Source organism: Dasypus novemcinctus, chromosome 7 (assembly GCF_030445035.2).
Source record: "Dasypus novemcinctus isolate mDasNov1 chromosome 7, mDasNov1.1.hap2, whole genome shotgun sequence".
In the NCBI taxonomy this organism is placed as follows: Eukaryota; Metazoa; Chordata; class Mammalia; order Cingulata; family Dasypodidae; genus Dasypus; species Dasypus novemcinctus.
In genome coordinates, this window is record NC_080679.1 from 124,850,166 (window position 1) to 124,871,500 (window position 21,335).

General features: G+C 44.6%; 1 protein-coding gene and 1 pseudogene across 1 annotated transcript in view; one reads left to right on the top strand and one right to left on the bottom strand.

Annotated features, from left to right (window-relative positions):
• The window catches only part of LOC101434497 (cilia- and flagella-associated protein 221-like), a 220,772-nt pseudogene that overhangs the window by 40,573 nt on the left and 158,864 nt on the right, over positions 1-21,335 (top strand).
• The window catches only part of LOC101427756 (cilia- and flagella-associated protein 221-like), a 94,567-nt gene that overhangs the window by 18,762 nt on the left and 54,470 nt on the right, over positions 1-21,335 (bottom strand). The window contains exons 14-19 of the mRNA XM_058301133.2: positions 16,699-16,797; positions 13,682-13,784; positions 11,052-11,188; positions 6,326-6,406; positions 5,533-5,640; positions 5,306-5,440 (exon numbers count right to left, since the gene is read on the bottom strand). Of these exons, the coding sequence (XP_058157116.1) occupies positions 5,306-5,440; positions 5,533-5,640; positions 6,326-6,406; positions 11,052-11,188; positions 13,682-13,784; positions 16,699-16,797 (663 nt within the window). The remainder of the gene's footprint in view (positions 1-5,305; positions 5,441-5,532; positions 5,641-6,325; positions 6,407-11,051; positions 11,189-13,681; positions 13,785-16,698; positions 16,798-21,335) is intronic.

Here is a 21,335-nt window from a genome sequence, read left to right on the forward strand (position 1 = left end):
AGAGATGTGATGGGGAGATGGATTTGGCTGAAGGGGTGGAGGTGAAGAGAGGGGGAAGGCAGGGAGGCAGTGAGGGCCACGGAGGGTCTGCCTTCCCCCAGGAAGGAACGATCCAGCACACATCTCAATGAGCACTCAGTGCGAGAGAGTCAGGGCACAGGGACAAGGACAGAGTGTGACGTGGGTGGCACTGGGTGTCCCCTATGAGGTGGTGACCAGGGGAGATGTGTACAACACCAGGGGAAAGAGAATTTGCTGCATGGCCCTCAGGAGCGTCTCTTACACTGGTTGACAGAGGGTCCACAAGGTTGCCACTTGGCCAGCTCTCTTGGTCAGCCTCAGGCCAAATGTGGTCAATGAAACCTTTTTGGAAATGGCCATCTCCTCATCTCCAATGGCTGTCATGCTTCATAGCCACCTGGGTGAGCCAGCGGTCAGTCCCCTACCAGGTGCCTCCTGAATTACAGGGTTTTCTACTCTGGCAGTGGGAAGTGGAACTCTCTTTGCCCTGTGTGAGTTTCTGGTTTCCCTCCTTGAGTCCTTTGGAGTTATTCTTTCCTGGCTTTGGGCAGTTTCCTGACACACATGTGCTGATCAGTATTCAGCTGCTGACTTGAGAGACCCAGCTCCAGAACTTTCTCTCTGCACCTCTCTCCTCCCTTGTATCCTGTCCCATGACCTCTCAGCCCCTTAGCCCCCTCATTCCTTCTCATAAACTTAGGAAGAATCCTGGGCTTAGTGTGGGTTCCCCAACTTTTGCTGCAGCTTGGATGCTCTCTCCAGGTAACCCGCAAGGCTCTGTTACTTAACATCTCTCAGGGATCACTGTCCTTTGTTAGTTGATACCCAATGTATGTTTTCCTATGTTTGTCAGTTTCTCAGTTGATTCAGGCAGGATGGGAAGGAAATTCAGACCCTGTTACTTCATTTTGGACAGAGTGGAAGTCAGTTATTATTTCTTGAAAGCCAAGTGTTCCTTTTTTCTTCATTTACACTGTTATTTGCTGGAGTATATGCCCAGGTAATGTCCTTAGAAGACAGGAACCTGCCTTCCTATCAAGAGGCTCTGGGCTTAGAGTTATTGAAAAATCCATGTGGGGCAAGATTGAGAAATAGGGAACCTCTGCCAATTTTCCCAATACTTTTAGAGGAAATAGGTAAATATATCTCTACATCCTGGGGACTTTCTTTCTTTTTTTTTCTTAAAGATGTATTTTTTTATTTATTTCTCTCCCCCCTCCCCACCCCGGTTGTCTGGTCTCTGTGTCTATCTGCTGTGTCTTCTTTGTCTGCTTTTGTTGTTGTCAGCGGCATGGAAATCTGTGTTTCTTTTTGTTGCATCATCTTGTGTGTCAGCTTTCCATGTGGGTGGCACAATTCTTAGGCAGGCTGCACTTTCTTTCCCACTTGGTGGCTATCCTTACGGGGCACACTCCTTGCGCGTGGGGCTCCCCTACATGGGGACACCCATGAGGCACGGCACTCCTTGCACGCATCAGCACTGCTCATGGACCAGCTCCACACGGGTCAAGGAGGCCCCGGGTTTGAACCGCAAACCTCCCCTGTGGTAGATGGATGCCCTAACTACTGGGCCAAGTCCACTTCCCCTGGGGACTTCCAATGATCTGAAACCAATGACTACATTTTAGTATGTGAAATTACTGGGACAAATTTTATAGTCCACTAAGAATCTCTTAATGGAGAAAATAGTATAAGAGCGGATTGTAAATTAGGAACAAAAATTCATGACTAAGGGAAAATTTCATAGGTGAAACTTTACCTAGAAAGTTTAGCTCTGCAAGCAAATCCTGAGATTTTTTTGTCTTCCAAACACAGGCAGAGCTGATAGACCCAAAAATTCCACGGGAGCGAAATGGGCATCTGATCTAGCCACCATCCCTGATAATGCTCCCCAGAGCACAGGGCCTCAGATTCCCTCGTCCTCTGCTCGTGTCCACTAGCAAAAAGTAGGGAATGATACGAACACAAGGCTTTCATAGAAAGGAGCCATAGAGGAGGCTGTCCCTGAGCACAGCCGTGCTTGGATTCCCACCCTGTACATGGAATCTGTGCCCAAGTATTTGTGGAATTAAAGGATAAATAAATAAATTCTGATACTTTCCAAGAAAGTACGAGCCTGACTAGGGAAAATTCTCTTGACCTCTCGAGGCTGCAGGTTTCCCTCTGTTAGAATGGGAGAGGAGCGTAATGGGTGGATCTGGGGACCAGAGGTGGAAGAGAGGTTTTATAGCCTACCGTGGGGAAGCCCAGGTTTGTGCAGGGACACCCCTCTGGGGATGCCCTGAGGGCAGAGGAGGTGTGGGCAGAGCCCCTGACCCCAACGCAATCTGAGCAGCCAGAGCCGCCTCCATTTTACCTGTTGGCTTTCCAGGTCAGATTCCATTTGATGAGAGGACCCTGCCACTAAATGAAAGGTGGAAATGTCCTGTGAGGTGAGTTCCAGCTATAAGATTCTCCATGTCTCTGTGGAACACTTCCCTCACCCAATAAGACTATGAGGAGTGCGTCCCATGATGGCCAAAGTGCTAACATCACAGCTCACAGAGGAAGGGAACCTCAATTTTGGAGCAGGGGCAAGGTAGGGAATCTGGGCTCTCAGGTGGGTTTTTGTTGCTGCTCTTACACCAAGTAGCTGAGCAACCTTGGCTATGACCATCAGCAGCTCTGCCCACATGAGAGGCAGAGCTTATATGGAAGAGACGGAAGATGCCTAAGTAGTGTCTCAGGTACTCTTTTTTTTTTTTTTTTTTTTTTTTTTAATTTTATTCATTTTGTAAAAATATTACATTCAAAAAATATGAGGTCCCATTCAACCCCACCACCCCCACCCCACCACTCCCCCCCCCCCCCCCCCCAGCAACACTCACTCCCATCATCATGACACATCCACTGCATTTGGTAAGTACATCTCTGGGCATCTCTGCACCTCATGGTCAATGGTCCACATCATAGCCCATACTCTCCCACGTTCCATCCAGTGGGCCCTGGGAGGATTTACAATGTCCAGTGATTGCCCCTGAAGCACCATCCAGGGCAACTCCAAGTCCCAAAAACGCCTCCACATCTCATCTCTTCCTGCCATGCCTCATACCCATCAGCCACCATGTCCACTTTTCCCACTCCAATTCCACCTTTTCTCTGTGGACCTTGGATTGGTTGTGTCTGTTGCACCTCTATGTCAAGAGGAGGCTCAGATTCCACATGGATACAGGATGCAATCCTCCTGCTTTCAGTTGTAGGCACTCTAGGCTCCATTGTGTGGTGGTTGTCCTTCTTCAACTCCATCTTAGCTGAGTGGGGTGAGTCCAATAAATCAGAGTGTACGAGCTGAAGTCTGTTGAGGCTCAGGGCCTGGCTATCATATTGTCCATCCAGAGATTCAAATCCCCTAAATATATCTTAAACCCCAACACCAACTACAATTCCAGTAAAGTAGCATGAAAGTCTTGTGAAAAGAGATCCCATCTGAGTCCAGTTTCATCACGCAGAAACACCAGCTCCAAAGAAGGGCCATCTGACATGGCAGTGAACCCCATTGGCCATGACCATAGAACCTGTGGGTCTCTTTAGCTCAAGGTCATTTTCTAGTTGCATCATCAGTTGGTACTTGGTAGTGATCCCTCGGTGCCAGGGAGGCTCATCCCCGGGTGTCATGTCCCACGCTGGGGGGAAGGCATTGCATTTACTTGCTGAGTTTGGCTTCGAGACTGGCCACATTTGAGTAACATGAAGGCTGTCAGGAGGAAATTCCTAGGCACAGTGCTGCTCCAGGCCTTGTTCTTATTTCAGGCATATAGGCTCACAAGCATAGTCATTAGTGTCATGGTCTCACTGTTGGACCCTCATTCCTTCCTGGTCCTTACCGTTGCACCTGGGGGACTGCCGCTGCTCCCCTAGGGACCACGACAGAGCACCCCCGGCCAGGAATGCAGTACCCCCCCAGCTGTAGTTTTTAATTGTTGCCACTATGAGTATATCCAAACATTACCATGCACCCTGGACATATGCCCTGTATAGCTCCCTGTCAGCCATATATCACCTGTCAATAGTATCCTATACCAGTATTCCTCCGCTGCCATTGTTGAACCACTCTGTGATCCAAAACTTCCTGAAAATTGAAGCCCAATATAATGTCAGGATCCCTTACTAGTAAAATGGCATATAGCGATGGGTTTAAAGGTTAGATATAGAATACGTGTTGATTTGGAAAAAATTCTACATCCTATCTTTTTCTTTTCTTTTTTCTAATTATTAAACTTTCTCTTTACAAGAGCCCTAGACCACAGTAATTCATATATACAATATACAGTACTCCCACACATCTACCATAAAACCTTTTCCCTTCCACAGCAATATTCTTATAACTTACTCATATCATATTTACTTAAACTGATGTATAGACTCTGAGACAATAGCTTTCAAACAAGGTGACATCTGTGCTTACATTGTGGTCCATACTTAATTCCATGTGTGCACGTGTGTAAGTGAATGTGCACAGGTGTGTGCTTGTGTGCATGAATCTTTAAAAAAAGAGAACATAACTTGGGCGATGATTGTGGATTTTCACTGATGGTCGCATTATTACATAGAACCTTGTCAGATTTCCTGTCTGGATCTGATGCCACCAGGATTGGGTAGACGGAAATGGAAGGATAGAAGAGAGAAACCATGTGAGGGTAGACAGGGGTAAGTGAAGAGGGCCCACAATGTGGCTGGGACATGTGCAGCAGGGGGCCACAGGGTTGGGGTGTTATTACTGGCCAACAGGAGATTGGGCTTGATTTCGCAGAAAACAGGGAGCCAGTGAAGAATGTTGAGCAGGGTAGTGGCCTGAGTAGAGTGTGCTTCAGGGCAGTTAATCAAGTGAGGTTATAGAAAAACCAAACACAAAACTGAGAGGCATGTGTGGCATGTGTGGCAGGGACACTTACATCTCTGCCCAAGGACAGAAAAAGGAAACAGCACTGTAGTGACAATAATCCTGAGTGACAGGGTTTGGGGTGATTTTGCTTTCTTTTTCTTTCTCTTTCTCTCTTTCTTTCTTCTTCTTCATTTATAATACCATGAATGTATGTACAGCTAATGACAAAAGCATGAATACAAATGCTACAATTCTTGAAAGATAGAAATGCAGATATTCTCCAAATAATAAATGCTGGCATGCAATTTCCAAGATGAGATATAATTTAACATTTGAAACATATTCCCTATTAATGCTTCAGTTTTCTTATAAAGTCATTCACTGTTGAAATAAAGGAACAGAGAACAAAAGATTGTCACTTACAAAAATATAAAGCTGATCATAGTCTAGGGACTTGGCCAAGGCCTCAGGTGGCTTCATGTTCAAGATCGAGGTCTTTCCAGAGAGCTGAGGCATGGCATCCTGCTTTGGAAGGGTGATGATGGTGGTGGCTTCGTCCTTCACAAGGACCAAAGGAGGCAGTTAGACTCTAGGCCACAGTAGGGTGGGGGAGGGAGTCTGGGGCAATTCTGGGAGATGGGACATGTTACCTCAGCTCCTTGCTTCAGGGCTCGAGCAAGCTTTTGAGGTTTGTAACTTGTCGATGACTTCTGGATAGAGAATGGCTGATACCCCTTGATTTGGTACACTTGAGGGACCTGACAATGAAAGAAGACAACTGAGTGGATATCCTTCAAAATCCTTTACCCTTCTTGAGTACTACCACACATGCTGGGTTACTTCAAGGGGTGGGTGGGATCTATTTCTAAACAACAGCATTTCTGAGCCACCCAATGTTAAAAGTAAAACAAGCATCACGTTGTAACTGGAGATTGTGGCGACTGCTAATTTGGACCAGCACCAGATAGATGTCAGTCCAGAGCCTTCTTCTGTGTCCCACCACACATAAAGGTTCATACTTCCTCTCCCATACCAGATGTTTTAACTGTAGAAAGACACCCAACACTGGCTGGTCAATTTAGATGATTTACATTTTCAAAAAAAGAAGTGGTCATATACCTCAAGAGAGGTCAACTAACTCTTATTCACTTCATCTTGCATTTTTTCCTCAAGTTTCTAATAAACGCAGTTTGCAGAGCTTCATGTATGCACAATCTGTGGTATATCATAGTTAAGATACTGCTCTGTGTGAGCCACGTTCAGCAAAAAGGATCTGTTACACCTCACACATACAATAAAATAACAGCAGAAAAACATACGTAGTGTGCTACCCAGTATCACCCATAATAGAACAAAATGATAAAATAATACAATTCAAATTTTAAAATATTTTGTTGACTTCATAAGAAACACAATCAACGAATGCCATGTGACAGGTCTGACCTGCAAATTCAAGAAGGAATAACACTGCTTGATCTGAACTTCTGAAGACTTAACTGGGACCAGTCCAAGACCATCAGGAGCCTAAAGTGTGAAAAGTTTAAAATTGGCACATAATCCACAGAGTAAAAGCTTCTATTTCCACTACATTTTGAAAGGGGAATTTGACAGTTCTCAAGGAACACTGTTCCCGACCCCAGTTGCTACTCCACGCACAGGGTACTGAGCAGCTCTGGTTATGCCTCTCAGGACTGAGGAGGGCCACATTCCCACTGAGCTGGAGGAACACAAATGCCAGTGGTAAACTTGAAACTGGGTCCAAACAACTCAAAATGCACCAAGAAACATCAGCCCAGGAATTATGAGGAAACCTAGTTTTCTCTGATTTCCTACCATAGGAAAGTAGTTATTGGTAGCACCAAATAATCTGAGATTGATTTTTGCCCTGGTTTTTATACCACTTGGATGAGATTTCTTATTAATTTACTAAAGACTAGGTGAAATTCTACTTCTGCTGACAGAACATACAACTAGAATGGCACTCTGAAGTGTTGCAAGGCACTGGCTTTCTCTCTGAAGTGACGCTAGCATGGGGTGGAATACAGACACTACTGTATACCTGTAGTCCAAGTGGACAGCAGGGTGTAAAGTCTGCTGTACAGGTGTAAAGGAGTTGATTTCTTAGGAAAGTAAGCATTCACCAAGTCAGGTAAAAAAACACTGTACAAGGTTCATCTTTCTTTGTTTGGGATAGCCTCATAAAGAAAACTTGAAGAATTTGTGATCCTAACTTATGCCCTTACTAGGAGCTGTGGGGGCAGTTATAATACATAATAGCTAACATATATTGAGCATTTATTATATGCCAGGAAATGCGTGAAGAGCTCTATATGTATTAGATCATCCAATCCTATCAACAGCTGATAAAATTTAAGGTCTCACTTCATGGATGAGGAAATTGAGGCTCCAAAGAATTAAGGAATAGGTGCTTGGTGGTACCAGGACTGAAACCCAAGCCTGTAGCCCAAAACGCACACTCTGCCTTTTTAAGGAATTGGCATTGGAGGCATGTCTGTCTCTGAGGTCTTTTCTATTCTTTCTCAAAGAGGAAAACTCCAGCAACCAACCATTTTCATCTTTCTTTTCATTTCCCAAGAGTGTCGCATGCAGAGGTGTGTTTAAGCCTCTGTTCCTCAGGTTGTACATAGCTGTGGAATCAATCAGCAGTTTGATTGGAAAACCAGCCTGGAAGAATACTAGTTGGCTCTACTCTCAAATCACTGCTGAGATATGGAGAGATATGGAGATGATGACTGTTGTAATTCACTGATGGCCCAGGATGTTTTCCTGATTAAAAGCCAATTGTGGTTGGCCTTGGGGAGGAGGGAAGCTTCTAATATTCAAATCTATCCTTTTGTCTGGCATTGCTATCCTGAAAAATTTCATATGAAACTGCAAATTATGTAGGTCAAAAGTGGTTAACTAGCAGTAAGTTCATGTGGTCCAAAGGAGTATTTCTAGAATTTTCACTGGTATTCCTCTTCAAAAGGGGAATAATGATTATATATCACAGTCTTCTGGATTTGTGGTTTCATGTTTGTAAAAATGACAATGCTCATTTTTTCAATCAAGCAATAAGAAAGTACTAAAAGAAGGTAAACATTCATTCAAAATTCTAGCATTTGGATTTGGTAAACATGATTTCAGATCTCTTCTGCCTATATACAGGCATAAAGATGAAAGCAACTTTTGGAAATGGGATCCAAATATATATGGTTCTAAAATTACAGCAAACATTAAAGGAAATTTTTAAGTTTAACAGAAAAGGAAACTGAGGTGAAACTGAAAAGAACATGACAATTTCTAGAATGCCCCTCTCCCCATATCACCTTTACGAATTCTTGTTTCAGGAAGATAGTAATATCTAAAAAATTTTTGAGCATATGAAGATTGCCTTCCACCTCCAAACTCTTCCTCTGTTTCCTGGGTCAATTCTTCTTCTACTTAATGTTCTTATCTGCTGACGCCCTTTCTCTTTTCCTCTTCTTCCTCCTCCATTCCCATTCCTCTCACTGCTCTGCCCTGGTATCTAGGCAAAATCCTCTACTGACCCCGTTCTGGTTATCATCCATCTTTGAATGAAGACAGTTCCATGGAGATCATTAGCTGCAGACTAGAGTGGAGAGGAATAAAGCAGGGTACTGCAGTTTGGATTTATCTCTCAAATTTGTAATGCCTTCCATCCTGGATATAAGTCTCTCTCTTGTTTTTCAGGGGTCCAGAAGGAAGGTATTTTCTCAGAGACACTCTGTAAATAACCAGCTTTCTTTTTGGTGATCTGATGGGTGCTGCTTTCCTTCCCTCCTTCACTAGCTTCACCTCTATCCATTTTCCTTGGAGAGGAGGGTAGACCACAGATTATGACTGGCATATTGCCTTGACCTCCCCTGCCATTTTGCATCTCCAACAGCAGTCCCTCCTCCTTCCCTGCATGCCTCTGACCTGCTTGTAACTACCATCAAAGAATCCCTGGGCAGGCCTTTTAGGGATGTGATACCAGAAAAAATGGCATCCTGCCCTAAGCCTTAAGAAGGATGGACAGGCTCATAGCTTCTTGGGGGGTTTGACTCAAATTTTATGATTTGGGCTGGACGTACAGTATAATGTATGGTTTGCGACTAGTTTCTCATTTCATTGAAAATGGAGCTTTCACCTGCATTTTCCATTCCAGTTTCAAGGAATGGCAGTGGGGTGAAAATGCCTTTAGTCCATTATGCCTATGACTTCAATCTTAATTTAAACCCTGAGGACTTTGTTTGATTCTTCCATAAAGCTATCTATGAAACTGGGTACCTACATTCTAGGGTCATACTTGAGGAAAGAAGTTATACTACTTTTTGATGCTACAATACAGATCCAAGTTGGAATTGTACTTATTTGCATTCATGTTTCATCTCCTCAGGAGTGATGAATTCCTTGAGGGAAGATTCTGTATGTGATTTATCTTTTTTATTTTCTACTGTAGCACCACCCAGAATCCCCTCCAGGCGAAGGACGATGTCTCCAAGCTGCCAGGAGTCCTCTTGAGAGAAACAGCTCTAAGGGTCAACCCTCTTCAGGCACTGACTTCATTGAAGGTCAAGAGGCAAGGGTATAAATACATGGGCCTCTAACTACCGCAGCTTCAGAGCTCATCGCAGTTCAGCCGATGTGTGGATTGAAGCCTCTGTCCCTCCCAGTCCTTCTGTCCCTGCCCCCTCACACGTGCTAATCCTAAAAGCACCCCTAATACGCATTCTGAGTGCTAATCTCTGTCTCAGACACCCACAGAACCTAGGATAGTGGCTGACATATTATGTGCACTCAAGAAATACCGTATTTCATCTATGCTAAGACACCGTCACTAAATTAGTATGAGACCATGCTAATAGGCAATTCTGCATGAAATATTTCTGAATTACTTAGATGATAAATATAAAAAGAATGTGGATCATAGGAAGGATGAAATACAGAAATTTATGGAATCAATAATACTTTATAGATAAGAAAAGTGAACATTCCATTTTTCATCAGCCCTGACCAGCAGAGAAGTCTTCATAGAACTTAAGGACCAAAGGAAATGTATAAGGTTTGAATTATTCAAGATACTCAGATGGGTTCCAAAGGAACATGTGGAAATTGCTTTTCATCCATACCTCATTAATTACTGAGTATTAGGCATTTATTCTTGCTTGAAAATCACAAATATATTATTTCATATGAGATAAATAGTCTGATATTTTAAGCCATTTAATTATTTATGTGAAAAAACACATGGATTCTGAGAGTTGATCTTGTAATTCTTGAGGACATTAATCTGCAATGCTTAGCAAGTATTTTGGAATATGAATGGCACATTTATTCTCTGAAATTAAAAATCATTTTGCATATACTCTTCGATATTGATTTAATCACACTTTTTATCATTAACTTGGAGAATGTGGGCAACATTTTATTAGTGGCTATGTGACCCTGTGCCTCAGTTTCCTCATCTGTAAAATGATAAGGCACTCTCATAGATTTGTCGCAGATCAAATGAGTGGATACCACTAAAGCTCTTTAGATACTGCCTGACGCTCAGTAAATGCATTGTATAGGTTAGCTATTATTTTTATTATAATGCATCATTATGCCCATAAGAAAAAGAACTGTCATACCTCCTGCCCACCCCCTTTAAGAGAGAAAGAGAGAACTACGTATAGGGAGAGAATTGTGAGTCTGATGGTTTAGATTCTGGGGACACATTTCCTAATTACTAGCTTGGGTGACAAATCTGGGGGCTGCCCTTCTCTGGCATACCCATTACCCCATGCAGCAGAAGGGCTCTGATGAGCAAAGCCTGTCTCCTGGAGCCAGGCCTGGCTCTCTTGGTTTCTCTCTCTGCCCTTCTGCTCTCACACCAGTTCTTGGGTCTGGGTTCTTGGAAAGGGCTCTAGTGCTCTGAGCCAGATTCCAGGCTGGGCAAGACCCAGCCCAGTTTACCAGGAAGCTCTGCACAGGTGTATCAGATGCAAGGCAGATGCAAAGAGATGATCCCTGGTTTCCCACTGGGCCCAGTTCCCTGGGCACAGATCTCCTTGAGAACGTCCCTAGAAGAGGTTAGGGGATGGGAATGGACTGGAGTTTGCCTTGGCTGCCCAACTATGGTCGGACCCCATCCTCTCCCATGCCTCAGGCTAACAGCACCCACTAACTCATCGGAGCCTTGTGGAGGACTGTAGGATGGGAAGGCAAAGGGCAGCACAACGTTGGGTGACACAGAGAACTGGATGGAGTAATCATCTTGACTCATCCCAGGCAGAAAAAGGTATTTGGAGGGAATTTCGTCTATGGGTGGAGAGAAAACAGCACTTTTAGGGCTTCTTAAAGTATTTTATGGGAAACTACCATCTTCAGTTTAATATTTTGACCGCCTCTTGGATATGTGTCACACACCACTGCAAAAGTAAGATGTCTATATAGTTTCCCCCATTTTTTATCCCCTTTTTTCCTAAGCTCAACTGCTTCTCCAGTTTTAAAGAAAAAATTTGTTTTAAAATATTTTTCCCAAAACTTATAATTCCCAATTAAGGTATTTCTCATGAATATTCTTTGTCTTTGCAAGGAAAGAAAAAAGAAAAGATTAAACTAAAGAAGTATATGAGTAGATTTTAGAGACAGCCACACATAATATGCAGAGAAATTTTTAAATATTTTTTATACAGACAGTTTCTCGATTGGAAGTTCAAAATCAGAGACATAAACAATACAGGAAGTATGGTAGTTTATAACTGTATGGACCACAGAAAATCATTATCTTAAAGCGAGTACATTCCTGTGGGTGCAAATGTATTTGAAGTAGGGCCTTTTGACAAGCTTCATCCTCTTACTGGAGTCCTTTATAAATGGGATGAACAGAGAGACAGAGGCAGCAAACTACAGAGGCATGAAGCTGAAAGCAATGAAACCTGGAAGAGAAGGAAGAGCCCCGCAGATGCCACCATGTGCCTTGCCATGTGACAGAGGAGTACAAGATCACTGGCAAGTGTATTCAGGGAGAAAGCATCACCTGAGGATGCCTTCACTTGGACATTTTTCTCACTCTCAAATCAGTGAGCTTGTAAGCTAATAAATTCCCGCTGTACAAAGCCAGTCGAGGAGAGCAGATGTGGCTCAAGCAGTTGGGTGTCCATCTACCACATGGGAGGTCCTAGGTTCAGTTCCTAGTGCCTGCTAAAGAAGACAAGCTGGTACAATGAGATGACGCAATGAGGAGGCACAATGAGGAGGCACAACAAGGAGACAGAGCAAGCAGAGAGCAGATGTGGCTCAAGCAATTTGGCACCTCCCTCCCACATGGGAGATCCTGGGATCAGTTCCCAGTGCCTCCTAAAAGAAGGCAAGCCAACACAGAGAGCACACAAAAAACAGACATAGAGAGCAGACAGCCAGCACAGACAGTGTGGCGGGAGTGTGTGTTGGAAATAAATAAATACATAAATCTTAAAAGAAAAGCCAACTCGTTTTCTGGTATCTGCTTTTTGCAACAAAGCAAACTAAAATGGGAGGAAAAGTGTAAATAATTAAAATGCTGTAAAATGTTTTGAAAAACACAGGCTATACATACTTCTGGATCTTGGCAGTGAGGAAGAAAGGAGCATGTGGCTGCTGCTGGCAAGGGTGACAAGCCTGAGGGAGGCCGAGACAGTCAGGCAAGGCAGAATAGAATGAGACTGGAAGGGTCAGGGCCACCTGGGCACCTTCAGAAGATCCATGGATTGGAAAGACTGATATTGGGAGAGGATGGGACTATGCCTTTGGGACACCCAGAAGCTACTGAGAATGGGCCTCCAACAAGCCCCAACGAACCTGGGGATTGGAGGGTTGGATTTTTTAAATAGCAAAGACTTGTGTCCCACAACATGAGATCAAAACTTTCTGTAAAAATTTTACATTGAGATGATGCCAGACTCAGTCAATCAGCAAGTGTGACAATGGTCCTAGTCCCCCTGCTTCCAAGAGGGAGCAGAAGACACAAAACCAGAGGTTGGAGCCACAGTCCAATGTCACAGATGCCACAACCTGGCCTGGGTCGGCCTTGTCTGCTGTCAACTGGGCAGGTATTTTGGCCAGACCCAGCATGAAGGTTTGCTTTACGGGATGTGGCAGACTGGTAACAGCCCCCAAAGGCGGCTGTGTCTTAATCTCCAGAACCTGGGAGCATGTTCCAGTACAAGGTAAAAGGGATATTGCAGAGGTGAGTAAGGATTCTGAGATGGAAACATGATTCTAGATTACCTGGGTGGGCCCAATGTAATCACAGGGGTCCTGATAAGAGAGAGGCTGGAGGGCCAGAGGCAGGGAGAGACCTGATGACCAATGAAGAAAGGTTGAAGGGGGCATGGATGTAGATCAGTAGGTGGGCACCCGCCCCCATGTACAAGGTCCAGTTCAATCCCCAGTACAGAAAGGAGGGTAGGGAAGGGGGAGGGTGGGGAGCCAAGGGGAGGAAGAAATTGGACTGATGAAAGGAAGGTGCCAAGAGCCAAGGAATGCAGGCCGCCTCCTGAAGCTGGAGAAGGCACGGAAACGGCTTCTCTCCAGTAACCCGCGAGGAAAAGCAGCCTTACTGACCCCTTCATTTTAGACTTCTGACCTCCAGATCTCTAAGACACTAAATTTGTTCTGTTTTTAAGTCACTAATTTTGTGGTAATTTGTTACAGCAGCTATAAGAAAGTAAGATGCATGATTTTTGAAAATACTATTCCTTTTCAGCTAAATTTATTATAATGGAACCTCAGTCATGGTTGAAATTGCTGAAGTTCAAAGATATACTTTACCTAAAAGTGATGGTTTTCTTTGACCAACCCCTTTTAGTGGCCTCGCTTTGTCAATTTCATGAACAGCATTCAGCATACGGATTAATCGCAGGTGAACCATGATCTGGAATTGGGAAGAACAATGATTTCAAGTTATAATTGATACGTGCTCATTGTGGAGCTCAATTTCATTCACTTCCCTCAACCACAACTGAGGGCTGAGGGAGCACTCTAAGTCAGAATTCACAAAGCGTCACACTGCCGCACGCGGAGGCCATGGGGACTTCTAGGTCTAGGCAGTGGGTGACTTGCTTGAAAATAAATAAAGACCAGGGGAACAGGTGAGCTCGTCCCACCCAGTTTATGAGCCCTGGTTTTCACATGTTGCCAGAGCAGGAAAGAAGGATTAGTTCTACATCACTTCTTTTGGAGGCATCTGAGGAAAAATGCTACCACTGTGCAATTTTCAGAGCCAAAGGCCAGAAGACACAGATGATTCTAGAGAAAGCTTTGAATTAGGGGCCCTGATAATGCACTCCACCCTGCTTGAAATTTAGAGAGGATGCCACTGAAAGTGAAGGTACAAGAGCTGGGACTGAAGAGATCACTGGTTCCATGATGAACACTCTTTGCCATTCTGTAAGAGACCCTTTCATTCAACAAATGTTCTCAATTGGCTACTCTGGGCCTGTTTAGTCAAAGAGCTGGGGATGCAGTGGAGAGCTGATGTAGTTCCAGCCTGCTTGAAGCTGAGAGTCCAAGTTGTGTGGGGAGGGGAGGGAGTGGCCACAATAAGCTCCTAGGTGGGAAAACAAACCAGCACTGTAAGGAAATGGACAAGGGCATGACAGAAGGACTGGAAGAGGATCTGGTCCCTTGTGCAAGGGTCATTAGAGAAGGCCTTCTCTGAGGAGGGGAGGTTTGATCTGAGACTGGGATGATGAGGAAATAGTGATGAGGTCACCTTGGGAAGAGTTTCAAGGAAAGGAAACTAGCAAATCCAAAGATCCTGAGGATATACTTAAGGAACAGAGTGAGATCCAGTAGGCCCTGTAGCCTTGATTTTTTAAAATGGGTATTTTATGCTAATTGTAATGAGAAGGGTTTTCTGAAGGGAGAGCTGCTATCCTCATTAAGCTTCGGAAAGGCCACTGTTCTGGCTGCTGAGAGGAGACTGGAAGCAGGGGGCCTATGGCGCAGCCCAGGCTGGAGCTAAGGGCCTGGGCTGTGACTACCTGGGATTATGGCAAGAAGCCACTGGGTGGAATATATATTTGGACCTAGGACTGGTAGGACTCTCCATGACTAGGAAAGGATTGAGAGCCAGCACTCAGAACAAAGCACATGACTCTGGACAGGGCTTTGTTAGGCTGGAGGGCTCCTTCCAGAAGGGTTCAGGTGCCCCACTTGCAGCAAGCAAGGCTGGCCAGCTTCTTGCTGATTTGTCCCCTCTGTCAACTGCTGCAGCCTCCTCCCTAGAGCTCACTTTGCCTGTCTCTGTCCACCACCTTCTTCTCTGTATGTGTTCTCAGCAAAGCTTCACTGGGAACGCTGGCTCTCTAGGGGCCTTGGTTGGTGGTGACCAGGTCACTCAATGGGGCCACCAACCCAGGCTGAAGGTCTGCTTGAAAGATAATGCTTAACTCAAACTTTGGGGGTTCCTAGTGTAATTTCTCATTTAACTTTCATGGTGACCCTTCAAGAAAGGTATTATTATTATCCTCCTTGTATGGATGAGGAAACTAAGACACAGAGGTTATGGAACTAGTCCAGGAGCATAAGGCTATGAGAAGCAGCTACAAGAATTATGCTTGGGCATTCAGGCTCCAGAGTTCAGGCCTGAGCTCTACAGAGTTGACCTGCTGGAGGTGCCTCATGGTCCCCAGGGCAGCCTCACCTCATAGCAGGGACAGAGACCCACAGATGGCACAAGATGCAAGGGGTACCAAGAAGACCCCAGGACTAAAGCGCTGAAGGACTGCTTCTCCCAGGAAAGGTGAACTTGAGCTAGCCCAAAGAACAGGGAGGGTTGGAGACAGATAGAGGAGACCTGAAGAGGCATTTTAGTCAGAGGATGAGGTGTAAACATACAAGTTTGTGGTAGGGAACGAGCAAGGGGTGTTTGGAAGAAGAGAGGGACAGGGAGAGCACAAGGGGACAGTAGGGGACTGGCGAAGAGTGGCTGCAGCCAGACTTGATGGTACCTTGAACACTGCTGACATCAAAGGCTAACAAGTCCTCATTTTAGCCGGACAAGAGGAAGCCACTGGAGCCATGCTTAGAAATGTATTTCGTGGAGACCAGTGTGAGGTGGATCAAGCCTCATCACTTTCAGCCACCAGCCTGAGTTTTAGAAGCAAGATCCCACAGGAATTATCAATTGTTCTCTCCAGAAAGAATCCATCAAACTCCCTTTGTTCTAGAGCAACTCTACTGCAAAGTATATATCCAAGAGATGTGAAAACATGTGTCCACCTGAAAACCTGTACACCAACTTTCATAGCAGCATAATCCAAAACAGCTAAAAGGTAGAAACAACCCAAGCAGCCACTGACTGATGAATGCATGAATAATACAGTTTACTAATACAATGGAATACTATTCAGCCACAAAAAGGAATGAAGGGATGATACATGCAACAACACGGGCGAACCTTGAAGACATGCTAAGGGAAAGAAACCAGTAACAAAAATGTCGGATTCCTTTTACACGAAAGGTGGAGAGTAGGCAAAATCCATAAAGACACAAAGTAGATGAGCAGTTACCAGAAGATGGAGGGCAAGAGGGAGAAATGGGGAGAAACTGCTAATGGGACTGGGGTTTATTTCAGAGGTGATGAACTTACTAAAATAAATAATGGTGATGGCTGCACAACTGTGAATATATTAAAAACTATTGAATTGTACAAGTTAAAGGGGCAAATTATATGGTATGTGATTTATATCTTAATAAAACCATTATTAAAAAAAAACGACTGTTCAACTTCCTTGTGCTGATGATCAAATAAATTAAACTTTCAATCTGGTGCTGAGACTTACCTTGCGTGCTGCTTGTTGAAACCGCTTTTGTGCCCTGAACCTGTTGATCCATGTGTTGTTAATGAGTGGGTCAAAATTAGGATGAAATTCATGGACTTTCTGTGAATATAAAATATTAGCACCTTTTAGATTTAAGTTTTCACTCCAGGCAAATGCATTTAATCGAAACAGAGTATTGACTTAAGAGTCTGATCTCAGATCAAGTTATTATTTATTCGTTCTTTCATTTAATAACCATTTCTTAAATACTTCTAGTGTGCAGAACATTTCAGGGGATATTTCTGCATGGGAACCAAAAAGGAGAAGATGAGATTGGGTTTATAAGGAACTTATGGTCTAGTTAGGGCTATTAGGGAAGCTCCAGGAGAAGTCATACAGAAATCAGTCCCACATGGTGAGACTGCTTCTGTCAAGAAAGGCGACACTTGAGGTGCTTTTGAGGGACAGGGGGAGAGGGGAAAGAACATAAACTGTGATGTCTGTGAGTGGGGATGGCATGTGTGTGAATGGAGAAGATAGTTTTGCTCGAGTCTGCAAGATGAATGCCAGGCAGTGTCCAAAGAATCAGTGAATGAATGAAGGGTACTGAGACCCACCAGAGCCTGAGTTCAACTTTACATGTGGCCCTGAACAGGAGATAAAGGAAGCAGCACACATCTTGGAGAGGCAAGGGTAAAGGCAAGGAAAAAGTGGGCAGGAGGGGACAGTTAAAAATGGACTGGATGGAAGCAAAGAGCCCATGCCAATGGGCAGCATGGGGCAATGGACATGCACAGGGTGTGAGCTTTGAGATCAGTTAAAAATGAACTTGATGGAAGCAAAGAGCCCATGCCAATGGGCAGCATGAGGCAATGGACATGCACAGGGTATGAGCTTTGAGATCAGTTAAAAATGGACTTGATAGAAGCAAAGAGCCCATGCCAATGGGCAGCATGGGGCAATGGACATGCACAGGGTGTGAGCTTTGAGATCAGTTAAAAATGAACTTGATGGAAGCAAAGAGCCCATGCCAATGGGCAGCATGGGGCAATGAACATGCACATGTTGTGAGCTTTGAGATCAAAGGGCCTAAGTCAGAATCCAGCTCCACTGTTTCCTGCTGAGCGAATGACTTACTCTTGCTTTCATGGCTGTAACACAGAAATCTGCTTACCTACCTCAAGGTTGTTATCAGGAGCAAATAAGCTAAAACAGGTAAAAGCATTTCTTCAACAACAAAGCTATAGACCCATGGTTCTCAGATTTTAGTAAGCATCAGAATCCGTGGAGGACTGGGACATGGGGCCAGGCTGTGCCCAGAGTCTTTGATTCAGCAGGTGAGGAGTGGGTGAAGAATTTGCATTTCTAACAAGTTCCTGGTCTAGAGAACACACTTTGAGAACAACATTGGGCCATGTTAGAGTTGACTGAGGTGGTCAGTGTTAAGGAGGCACTGTACGCTCTTGAATGGGAAAACAACATGAAGAAAAAGGCATCAGAAAAGAATTATTCATATGCTGGCACAAGGAGTGGACTGCAGAGGAGAAGGCAGAAAGGCAGAAGGGTGAACACAAAATGCTGTTAGGTTAGTGGAAGGGTATGACAGTTTGAAGTTCTTTTATGAATGCCCAAAAGAAAAAGTTTATGTTTTTTAAAGAATCCATTCCTGTGGGTGTGATACCCTTTTGATTGGACTACATTAGTGAGGGGTGATTCAGGTTGAGTCTCTGCCCTCTAGCTGGGTTTGACATGAATGGACACACATTGAAAAAGGAAGGTGCCATGTTGATCCTGCCATGTGAGAGAGAGGACTGCAGGAAACAGGGAAGCCCCAAGGGCTGAGAGAGGTGCAGGAGTCTAGAACCAGGAGAGCACAGAGGCACAGAAAGAGGCCTTTGAGAGGGTGGGCCCATGGAATAGCCAAGGCTAAAGAGACGAGCCCTGGGCCTGATCACTCACAGCCAAACTCGCTAAGAATGGAGCAGCTGAGAGTGAGAGGAGGCCCAGTAACAGACAAGCCCCAAGCCTGCTTGTGCACAGGGGAGACAGTGGATTCTGGAGGGAAAGGCAAGGAATTCAGCAGAGATCAGTGGTCAACCTGCTTTGCCACTTGGCAGGGCTCCAGAATCACCAGTAGCTGACTTTGGTGAAAAAACATCAGTTGTGGTGCCTTGATTTGGACATTTCATGGCCATGGACGTCTAAGCTTTTACCCCAAACAAAATTCCTGTTATAAAAGCCAGCCCATTTTTGGCACTTTGCATCAGTAGCCCTGTGGCAGACTAAGACATAGGGTGAGTCAAGAAGGTTGGATTTGGGCATAACCTTGTAGAAGAGCTATTGGTAAGCCTGTGTGGCCAGATTAGACATGGGGAGAAGAAAAGAGGCAAAAATAATAATAATCCCAAAGTGGCAAACCCAGTAAAGAAAAGTTAGAATGAGGAGATGGGGAAATTAGTAAGAATTGTTTTTCATTAGTAAAATCAACAATTTGAGTTGTAACAGGAAACTCACATGACAGAGGGTTTTCAGGTGGAGGGCAACCATCCTTACTTTATACTTGAGGACACTGAGGCATCAGAGCCAAGAGGGCTCCTCCCAAGTCCTATGTCTGTGATAGAGCTGAGAGCAGACCTCTGGCTTCAGAAATCTGATCTTCTATCGATTACCATGTAGATGGCAGCAGTGAATAGAGGACCAAGAGAGCAAAGGGAAATGGAAAAAGGATGCCAAGAGGGCAAAGAATGTAAAGGGGTGGAGAGAAGGAGCCAAAGCATAGAATGCTGTTAATTTCAAGAGAAAAATAAATCCCAAGTTTTGGTGCTTTGATTTCAGAATTGAAAAAAAACACTGTGAAAATATAAGCATATTAAAAAAATATTGAATATCTCTGGGTAAAAGTATTTCAATAAAACTTTTGGGAGTTTTTTAAAAAATCAACATAGAAAAGACTGCCAATAATTAGACTCAAAAAAAAAAATACAAATTTGGTGGGGCAAGAAGGCATCTGAGTACACCCCATAGTCTCTCCTGCTTAGCACCGGCTGGGTGGGGTTGGAATCTTGCTGGAGTGGCTGCTCAGCAGCCTGCAGGGCACGAGGTGTCTGGACGTCGGTTTAGGGGGACTGCAACAGGGGTGATGCATCCTGGAGGTGGGACTGGGGGTTTCTGACACTGAGGTGGGAGGTGGTGGGAGGGCGGGGCCCTTCCCCCTAGGGTTGAGGGCTGTGGCTTCACTGGGGACTGTCAGTTGTGCGCGGCGGCGATCCCAGCTCCATGTTCCCCAGGTGTGTCTTCCCCCAGTCCATGTTCCTGGACTGCCATGGCCCGCGTTTTGTGGACGCAGGTGCCTCGGGTCTGCAGCATAACAGACTTCACTTCCCGAATCCAGGGCTCCCCAAAGTCCAGGATTCCCCTCCAGTCTATGACTGCCTCCAGGAGTGGGAGAGTTTTGGTGGGAGGTACAGAGGGTCCTGATGAGTGCAGGCTCAATTTTTTGGAGCCCCCCCCCCCCTTTTTTTTCCTGAGCTTGGAGGAGTGTGCCAGCTGGATTGGGGAGAGCCTGGGAGGAACAAAGGGGCGCAGGGGTGAATCTGATGAGAAAACCCGATTTACCTAAATGCCCTGGGATGGGGGACTTGGTCTGGGAGAGGGTGGAGTCAGAAAGGTAACTGGCCCTCCCATAGCACACCTGAGGGAGAGGGACAGTGGGGCATTCTTTGCAGGCTTCCAATAGCATATTTAGGGTTCCTGGCAAGGTGTGGGTGCTCTCTCCAAGAACTGAGTCATTAATTTTTCCTGTGGCGAGTTGGTTCACCCATTTGTGTCTCCTGCTGGGCCCCTTGTGCAGCTTTCCTGCTGCCCTGGGAGAGAGGGAAGTGAGGAAGGGATAAAGGGGAAGGTTAGACTCCTAAGCGGTTTATTTAACTGCAAAGAGGATTCCTTACTTGAAGCATTGTCTGGTCTTTTTTGTTGGCTTGTTTTCTTATTTCTCCTACCACTTTAACCCCCACCATGGCCTTTTTTCTTTTTTTTTTCTTTTTCTTGGTTGCTTCCCCCACCCCCACCCCATTTTCTTTCTTCTTTTTTCTTTTTTTATATTATGGCTGCAGGGAGTGTTTCTTATTTGCTGTGTTTCCCCATCCTCTATTTCCTCTTTTCTATGGCTACCAACGCTATCCCCTTTCCTTAACATCTTTCTATCCTCTATTGTTTATTGTTTCTCTTACATTCCACCTCTATTTGTTTAGCCCCCAATTTTTCTGGCTTTTCATTTCTAATACCTTTGTTCTGTTGCTATCCTTTATTCACTCTTTATATTATTGTCCCCTCATTTCTCTTTCCCTCCTTCCTGATCACACTGGCCTTTTTAACTCATACTATATTCCTCCCCATATTGACTTTATTATCTCATTATGGGTACTCCAATTTTCTTACTGTTATAACTATACAGAGCTTACATGAGTCCAATATCCAGTCTCAAGACCTCATGTGCGTCTTCTGCTAACATTTACTCTCAATACTACCACTATACTTTTTCTTATCCTACCCCTTTTGCTTTCTCTGGCCCTAATATTTTCCTTCAAGAGAACTTAGCCAACAACAAGGAAATAGAATAAGAAAACAAAGTGACAAAAAGAAGACTTACCAACCTCGAG